Source organism: Merops nubicus, unplaced genomic scaffold, assembly GCF_000691845.1.
Source record: "Merops nubicus isolate BGI_N331 unplaced genomic scaffold, ASM69184v1 scaffold35882, whole genome shotgun sequence".
Taxonomy (NCBI): domain Eukaryota; kingdom Metazoa; phylum Chordata; class Aves; order Coraciiformes; family Meropidae; genus Merops; species Merops nubicus.
Window position 1 is genome coordinate 470 of NW_008593471.1, and position 8,721 is coordinate 9,190.

Consider the following 8,721-nt stretch of genomic DNA (forward strand, 5'->3'; position numbering starts at 1 on the left):
CCCGGGTGACTGTCTCTGCCATCACCCGGACAGTGAGCTGTCTCTTCCAGGATGACTAGGGCCTTGATGGAGAAGGACGGTGTGGACTGGCGCCAGAAGCTCCCACCAATCCCCACAGTCCCCATTTCTGCTCAGACAAGGTGGAGCGTTCCTTCTGCTGAGGCCCCCGGGGCAAACACTCCTGCCACTGCACCTGCATCGAGGGGAGAACCAGGTGAGAGCATGCCCTGGGGCCGGGCACAGAGCCCTGCAGCTCGGAAGGGTGATGAACAAGACAGTTGCCCTTCCTGCTTGGCCTGTCTGTAGCTGGGGCTGGGGCCTGGAGAAACCTGGGTCTGGCTCTGCTGCAGCCTTTTTGGTTGACTCTGGATCCTTTGATGTTTTGTGTCTCACCTCTGGTATAGGAATATTTCTTTTCTGAGGGCTGTGCTGATCTTGTCACTTTTACAGCATTCTGTATTCTTTTATGCTGTTTCCAGACCAGGCTGCTGCTGGCACGGAGAGAGCTCGGACTCTGAAGGAAGAAGGAAATGAACTTGTGAAGAAAGGAAACCATAAAAAAGCAGTTGAGAAGTACAGCGAGAGTTTAAAGCTCAGCCAGGAATGTGCAACATACACCAATAGGTATTGCCCAGCTCTTTGCCCAAGTACTTCTTGGCCCTTTATAAAACCCACCGTGGTACTTGTGACAGCACTAATTTTTGCTCCCAAACAAATTAATAAAACAAAACCACCCACATGTTTGCCCCAAGCTCACTCTTCCCTATGGTTTGTATAATGTTCTTTGATCAGGGACTGCAAAAACCCTTGGAGACACTCTGCTTAGGGCTGCTAAGGGATTTCACCCTCTAATGTTTGTCTGCCAGGACTGTAGTAGTTTGAGTAATGTGTGTTTCTCCATGAGCCACAAATTATACACTGCTGTACTTAATGATTCCAAGTACTTCTAAGACAATTACAGTCAGCAGAGTATATTCTGGACTGGTATAGATAGGAACCTGCATCCTTAAAGTGCAGGTCTCACTTTAGAGCAAGTAGCTCTAAAAATCCTCTTTTTTTATCAGATGGAAAAACTTTTCCTTTTTTCCCTCCTTTTAACTGAAACAAACTTGAGCTCACAAAGTAAGGTGACATAATGTAGGAGGATAAAGCCTGGTTTTGGAGTCCAGCTTCATGCTTGGCTGGGGTTGGCTGAGGTCTGTGGTGTATGTTGGAGCAGGAGACGCTGCTGTTAGCCAGAGGTGTCTAACCAGGTGTCTGTGCTGCAGAGCTCTCTGTTACCTGGCCCTGCAGCAGTACCAGGAGGCAGTGCAGGACTGCACGGGAGCTCTGAGGTTAGAGCCTAACAACGTCAAGGCACTCTACAGACGTGCTCAAGCATTTAAAGAACTGAAGGTAGGTCAGGAGTTCTTGAATGGTTTTAGGCAAACACCAGAACCCTGTTTGTGCATGTCCAGGGCTGGAGATGTCCTTTACACTGCATTTTTAATGTACTAACACTTAAAAAATATTGTCCTTCTAGGATTACAAATCAAGTATTGCCGATATCAAGAGCTTGTTGAAAACTGAACCAAAGAACACAGCAGCACTGAGATTACTGCAAGAACTGAACAGAGCCTAGGGTAACCAAGCAACAAGGGAAGCTTTGTTTTCCACTGGAGGAGAAATCTTTTTCCCTTCTGGTATTGTTACAGGGTCCAACCTTAACACAGGATGGGTATAAAAATCTATCTATCTTCCAATGCTGCTGAGGTGTATCAGGTTCTGTGCCAGCACAAGGAATGTTAAGACACATGATCTGTATCAAAGTCTATTATCTGGCTCTGAGATCATTGAAACTTTTAATGCCCCTCCCTGAGAGGCATAGAGGTGAACTTCCCTGGATGAAGTCAACTTGCCTGGAACCATTGGCCTCAGGGACCTTTTCCATGTTGGCTAAGATGCATGCGAAGTGGCTGTTCTCTTTCTGAAGAGCTACAGAGCCTTTTTTTTGTGTGTGTGTGTCCTTATTCAGGTGACAGTTTTGCTGCATTTGTGCTGCTACTACTTAAATGAGGTTGCTGCAGGAGCTGCTGCAGTTGCCCTAGCACCACGCACCATTCTGGTAATGGGGGCACAGTTACTTGCCCAGGGCTGAGCTTGTTGCCTCTCCCCCTTGCTGCCTGCTGGCCCTCAGCTGAGTTTCTGCTGCTTAGTGTGGCTGGGCAGATGTTTACAGTAGCAGCTTTCTTTTATTTTGAACCATTCTGCACATTTAAGAAAACAGCAGCAAGTTAAGCCTGCCTTGTTAACACTGTGCACTACTCCTTTCAGATTCTAGGATTCTGGGTGCTTGGGAGTTTTACAGTTGGGGTTTTTTTTTTGTTTGTTTGTTTTCTAAAAACCACTTTAGCTCCTCTGTGCCTTTGGAGCAGTTGCTATGGGAGGAGGATATGCAGTAACAGCCCAGCTGAAGTCTGGCTTCTTATTTCAATGCATGTTTTATACTTTTTGTTCTTCTTATGTGGTAGTGATGGCACTGACTTAAAATGGTAGTTAAAGAGATTTAGAGTTACTGTATGAACTGTTAAAACCAGTTCTCATTAAAGCCATGTTTATTTTTACTTTAGAGCTGTGGTTTTTATGTGATGAATGGTATAGGGGGACCAGAACTCTCTTGTAACCACTTCATGTCGTCCCCCCATTTTTGTCAGAGGACTTCCAGTGCTGTGGTGCAGTAGTGCCTTGCTCTGTTAGTGCAGATACATCAGGGTTTCCTGCTGCTGCTCAGCCTGGCACACTGAGCATGGGTAGAGTGCTTCAGCTAGCGAGTCAAGATGCTGGACAACACTAGCCCAGAGCCAGCTTACAGTGCAGAGCAGAAGACAAGCTAGCCCCCAAGCCAGGGTTCAGATCTCTGTTTTCCACCTTGCTTCTCCCAGCAGTCAGGGTTTCAGGCCAGTATCCCACTGAAGTGTTTAGAACACAGGGCTGTATTCCCAGCTGTAAGGGGCCAGGGCTTGAAAGAATTCCCCCTACGGGGGCACAAGTTGCTCCCTTCACCCCACTCCCATGCCCAGCAGCTCCATCAATCCTGCAAGCAGCACTTGCCCGAACTCTCAGCAAGTAAGCGTGATGGATTTTGGGTGGGGAAGCACAGGCTTTCAGTAGCAGAAGTAACAGATAAGCAGAAGGTTGCAGATCACAGGAGGAAGACTGACTTCGCTTGATTAAGTTATGCTTTTAACAGCCCTGCTGTTATCTGGAGTGGCAAATACCTGCACTGTTCAACTACAGTTCAGTACAAGGCCTCTGAGCAGCAGCATTCACTGTCTCTTTCCCCTCTCAGCAACAGCAATAGCATTTTCATACCTCTAAGGCTTTCCCCCAGCAATACCACCAGGCAGGGAGAGATCAAGCACAGCAACAAGACGTTCTACTTCAGGCTTAGGGTCATTTCTGCTCCTATCTGCTTCTGTTGCAGTAAGAGTGCTGCTGTCTGTGCAGGACATGCAAAGGTAGCTCTGTCTACAGGAGCAGCCAGAGACTGTTTGTCAGAGACACACCTTCATCCAGCCTTTTCAAAAAGCCCCAGCAACTGTTCCTAGCTGGAGACTCCAGACTGACATTTGCATTGGTGCTGCTACTGCCTCAGCTCCCTAAGGCCTCAGCCTTCCCCAATGAGCTCCTCCAGGGAGCTACTCTGAGAACTCCAGTATACAGATCCAGATATGGGGAACCCAAGCTCCAACTTCATCCTTTCTGATAACTGTTTTTAAAATCCTGATCCTTGTCCACATCCTCTCTCAGGCTATTCTGATGCCCCCTTGTTCCTTGGCCTCACTCTTTTCCCTCTAGCTTTACAGTTGTCATCTCCAGCCCAGCTATACCAAATACCTACCAATATTGCAGGCGATGTCACAGGTGCATCTGACCTGCCCTGTTACACCCAAAAAAAGGTTGCAGACCATCTAGGCAACAGCAGAATGAAGCTTACCTGTACAGTTCCATTCCAGCTCCTTATATGCTTTATACTCATGCAAATTGACTTTTTTTTACTCTAGAGATAAAGCATAAAAGCTTCCGGACAGCTACACTTTGGGAGAAATAAATGAAAGCCCTGTATATCAAGTGGATTAAAGTCTTTTGTAAGCATCTCACTGAGAAGGACATATCTAAATAGTGCACAGTTCCAGGCTGAGACATCCACTACAATGATCAGTTAAATATTTCAAAGAGGTCTGAGGGAGAATTGGCAATACAAAGGCAGGAAAAAAGAATGATTAAAAGCTCCGGGGAAGAGTCCCAGCTGAGCAGAGCAGGCACGATGGAGGAGGAAATGTGTAAGTGATTCTATTAAAATGCTGGAGGGAAAATAAGAGGTAGGAGGGATGACTCAGCAGCAAGCTCAAGTGAGACATGATACAACACAGAAGGAAGATTGAGATGGCAACACAAGTTGGAAGGAAAAAAAAAGTAGGTGGTGCTGATGGAGGTGTGCTGCTGGCAGCTCAAGGAAGGAGTCAAGTAAGGTCAATACATTGCCAGGCTCAAGGGACTGAAATTCCTTTCCTAACTAGGAAGAGCAGAGCATTATGGCCAGGATGATAACAGCACCATGTTCTGGGAGAGACCCAGAGAGCAGAACTCAGCAATAGCATGCCCCAGCTACTCCCATGATCAGGGAGCATCCCAATGGGACATGATGTGGTTATGAATGTCTTCAGGCCCATCAGTGACTCCTTGAAACCACTGATCAGGAACATGCATTGGAGAAGCAGCTTTCAATTTACAGCTACTCCACAATACCTGAAAGGCTGGGTTATAGAATCATAGAATGTCTGGGCTGAGGGGACCTCCAAAGCTCCTCTAGTCCGACTCCCCCACCATAAGCAGGGACATCTCCAACTAGATCAAGCTACTCAGAGCTTCATCCGGCCGGACCTTGAATGTCCCCAGGGAGGGGGCTTCCACTACCTGTCTGGGCAACCTATTCCAGGGATCCATCACCCTCATACTGAAGAACTTTTTCCTAACATCTAACCTAAATCTCCCCTTTTCTAGCTTAAAGCCATTACCCCTCATCCTGTCACTACAAACCCTTGTGAACAGTCCCTCCCCTGCTTTCCTGTAGCCCCTCTCAGGTACTGGAAGGTCACTGTAATGTCCCCCTGGAGCCTCCTCTTCTCCAGGCTGAACAACCCCAACTCCTTCAGCCTGTCCTCACAGCAGAGCTGCTCCAGCCCTCTAATAATTTTTGTGGCTCTCCTCTGGACAAACTCCAACAGCTCCACGTCCTTCTTGTGCTGGGGGCTGCAGAGCTGGACACAGACTCCAGGTGAGGTCTCCCCAGGGCAGAGCAGAGGGGCAGGATCACCTCTCTCCATCTGCTGGCCATGCTGCTTTTGGTGCAGCCCAGGATTTGATTTGCCTTCTGATTGGGTCTTATGCACCACAAACGGACACAGTGTGGTGGCCAGCAGAAGACACTCAGTGCCAGTACTCCTGCAGACATACAAGGTCCTTGACAAAAGGAGAACCACAGGAAGACAAATGTCTTTTAAAAAGGAAGTTAAAAACAACTGGCTAGAAAGGATAAACTCCAGGTAGCTGGTACTTGCTTAAAGCAAAGATGAAGTTTGCTTAAAGCCATCCTAGAGTCTCGGAAAGGATGAGGAGAGACTGGGTTGGCAATAACCCTGTCGGCTCTTGGGACTGCTGCCCTGCCAGCATCACAAGCTTCAGACAGGAATTACAGCAGCCTGACTTAAGTCCATCCCTCCACCTACATGAAACAGAGAAAAAGTATTTGCTGTCTTCTGCAAAGGGAACCAGCCCACGCGTTGGGTGTGGAGGCATCAGTTCTTTATTAGTGTCAACTACAGGGAAAAATAAAACTACGGAACTTGTCACCTCCTGGGCAACTGACCCAGGCTGGGTTCCACACTACATTTCACAGGGGGCAAGAAGAGAACTAATGTGGGAATTTCTTAGGGTGCAGGAGGAAGCAATTCCACAAGGTTTACAACACACAAAAAATAGGATGGGGCATTGAAGGCAAGCCAGCATCACTGTATGGGCACAATTCCAAAAACACGGCAGGGTTCCTGCTGCTCTTCTTCACAGGCAATGTTCTCAGGGCTCACACTCAGTCCCAATGTCTACAAGAAACAGAGAACCCACAGAGGCAGTTTTCAGCTGCTAGAGGAAAAAATTCATACAGACAATATGAAGCTCACCTGAACTGGGATTAACAGTTTCCTTGAGATCATGAGTCAAGACAGTAGACTCTTCAAGGGCTACATGAGAGTCTGAGTTGCTTGTTAACGTGTCTGTGCCGGCCTCAGCAGCTGGACCAGCTCTCCTGAGCAAGCCCACACAGGACCACAACATTTTATAGGGTATCTACTGTCAAAGTTCTGCAAAAAACCACTGGGTAGACCCAAGAAAGGTTGTGCTGGTCCCCACTAGACATACAGGAAAGCAAGGTCCTTTCCTCTCTGCTTTTCTGGTTGCACAGTCATTGCCCTTGTCAACACAGACAAAAAACCCATACAGAACCAGGTCTCTGCAGCATGGTTAAGTCTGGAAAATGGAGGATGCAATCTAGGAAATGGAATACTGCAGTCAAAGATACTTGGTCTGGATGAGAAACTCAATCCCTACTTTCAGAGCCAGAAGCAGAGACCCTGAGCACAGCACCCCCAGGGTGGTGCCTACAACAGCTCCCTGCACGTACCTGGGGTCACTGCAGGAACACCACGGTGCTGCTCTTGTGTGACATCTCGGTGGCCTGGTGGGCTTGGAGAACAGCAACCGCTTCCTTGATCTTGCAAGAGAGCACAAGGCAAGGAGAAGTTGAGTTGCTCCAGTGTAGGAGCACATGGCACGGGAAGTGCCATATTCCAGGTCTTGATCCACTTTAAAGAGGTAAAGGACTTCAGTAATAGTAATTATAAAATCAAGTCTCCTGCTTCTGCAGAAGACTGATGACCCCAAAGAGCTCTTCTTTCTCTTGCATAGGGAAGTGCTGAGGCACCTCTCCTTTCTGATAGGAGTCAGGGAGAAATCAGACCTCTCTGCAGGTGAAGCTGCCTCACGCCACCCAGCAGAGCTCAGGCTCCTTCAGAAAAGATCAGTGGAAGGGTGGAAGTGAATCCTGTCTCCAAGGAGCAAAGAGATGCAGCCAATTCACTGCAACTGTTCCGATGGGAACCAAAGCTGAACACGCACCAGGATTAGGGAAGAAGCTAAAGAAGTGCTGCAGAGAGATAGTAGTTATCTCCTTTCTGTTCCCAGGAAAGAGCATCTCCCTATCTCTTTCCAGGGAGTGACACCCACCCCACTTTCCACCTCTCACTTCCCAGCCACCTCCAAACCACTCTCAGAGCTTGGCCCATGCTTTTGGGGAGCTGCCCTGAGCTTCTTTTGCTGAAGGTGGGCAGATGTTGGGGCACTGGGTGCTCTGCCATCAAGCCAGGGCCCTTTCTGCTCATTTTGCACTTAAAAAACCCCAAGCACCTACTTGTTCTCACAGCTATCCAAGCCCTTGGCCCACCTTCTGGGCCACGATCGCCTTCCCTGGCAGCAGCAGGTCGTGAGCCCTTCAGGATGCAATTTGCTTGGGCACCGAGTGCCTCCTACCTTGGCGTGCAGGGAGTCGGGGGACTCCAGGAGCAGCAGCAGCTCGGAGTTGTCGATCTCCAGCAGCATCCCCGTGATCTTGCCGGCCAGGGAGGGATGCAGGGCGTGGATCAGAGGGTAGAGGCGCTCACCTGCTCCAGACACCAGGGAGGACATCAGCACTGCGCAAGGCCTCCAGCATTTCCAGAGCCAGTGCGAGCCTCCTGCCCTCTCTGCTGAAGTGGGGCACAGAGGTGGCGATGGAACAATCTCTGCTGACGAGGGAGCCTGCTCCAGCAGGCCACGGTGCCCACGGGTGGGGAAGCTGCCAGGCACAGGCAACAGCAGCAGCAGCACCCTCCACGGGAGCAGGGCAGGGCGGTGGAGAGTGCTGCCCATGCCTGCCTGCCAGCACACATGTGAGGGAGCATGGGAGGGTCCTGCTCCTGCAGGGGCATTTTCCTCCTGGGGAGGGAGGAGCTGGTCCAGGGCCTGCTGTGCTTTTGCCCTCCCTGCACCAATAATACAGACAGGGAGTGGGTTTGCTGCTTCCATACCCTTCCAACACAGCCCAGATTTATATTTTAATTTTTTTTTTTAAGCAGCAGAATATCAGAGCAACTGCACAAAGGCTTACAGCTTCTCCTAGCAGCTAAGCTTTCCCTGGTGCATGCAAGGCCACGTGTCCTGGAATGCCTGCACAGGCCCACGAGCTGGACCTAGCCCAGCAGAGCAGCTGTGACACCCACCTATCATTTGCTTCTGCTCCTGAGGAGGGGCTTGTCAGAGGCTCCTGCCCCTGGACGTGTACAGCAGGTTCCCCCACCTGCAGACAGAGACGAGAAGAGCAGTGATCAAAGGCTGGAAGAGATGTGGGAATTCCCTGACTCGCAGAAACGGTGCTGGTCCCCAAAAGCACCAGGGCATTGAACCCTCCCCAGAGGCTGATGCAGACTCTGGCATTGCCCATTTATACCCAAATGCCAACTTCCAGGAGGGCCAGAGCCGCATGGCTGCCAGCTCCACAGCCCCAGCTCCCCCAGCAGTGCCCTCCTCGCAGCAGCCCCGGGGGTGCCAGGGCAGCAGGGGCAGCAGGGGCAGGGCTGCTGGCCGGGGCTC

At 49.8% G+C, this 8,721-nt stretch overlaps 2 protein-coding genes across 2 annotated transcripts in view; one reads left to right on the forward strand and one right to left on the reverse strand.

Annotated features, from left to right (window-relative positions):
• Positions 1–50: 50 nt before the first annotated feature.
• On the forward strand, positions 51–1,621 carry TOMM34 (translocase of outer mitochondrial membrane 34; the record flags this gene model as incomplete). The annotated part of the gene is made up of 4 exons (XM_008935461.1): positions 51–214; positions 480–624; positions 1,269–1,395; positions 1,523–1,621. Coding segments are annotated over 4 exons (535 nt in total), but the record flags the coding sequence as incomplete, so codon positions are not given.
• A 5,103-nt stretch (positions 1,622–6,724) lies between these two features.
• Positions 6,725–8,721, reverse strand: part of LOC103768320 (embryonic polyadenylate-binding protein-like) — a gene marked incomplete at its 5' end in the record, with an annotated part of 7,083 nt that continues 5,086 nt past the window's right edge. Inside the window, 4 exon segments of the mRNA XM_008935462.1 lie at positions 6,725–6,808; positions 7,624–7,754; positions 8,352–8,383; positions 8,385–8,428. Coding sequence (XP_008933710.1) covers positions 6,725–6,808; positions 7,624–7,754; positions 8,352–8,383; positions 8,385–8,428 — 291 coding nt within the window.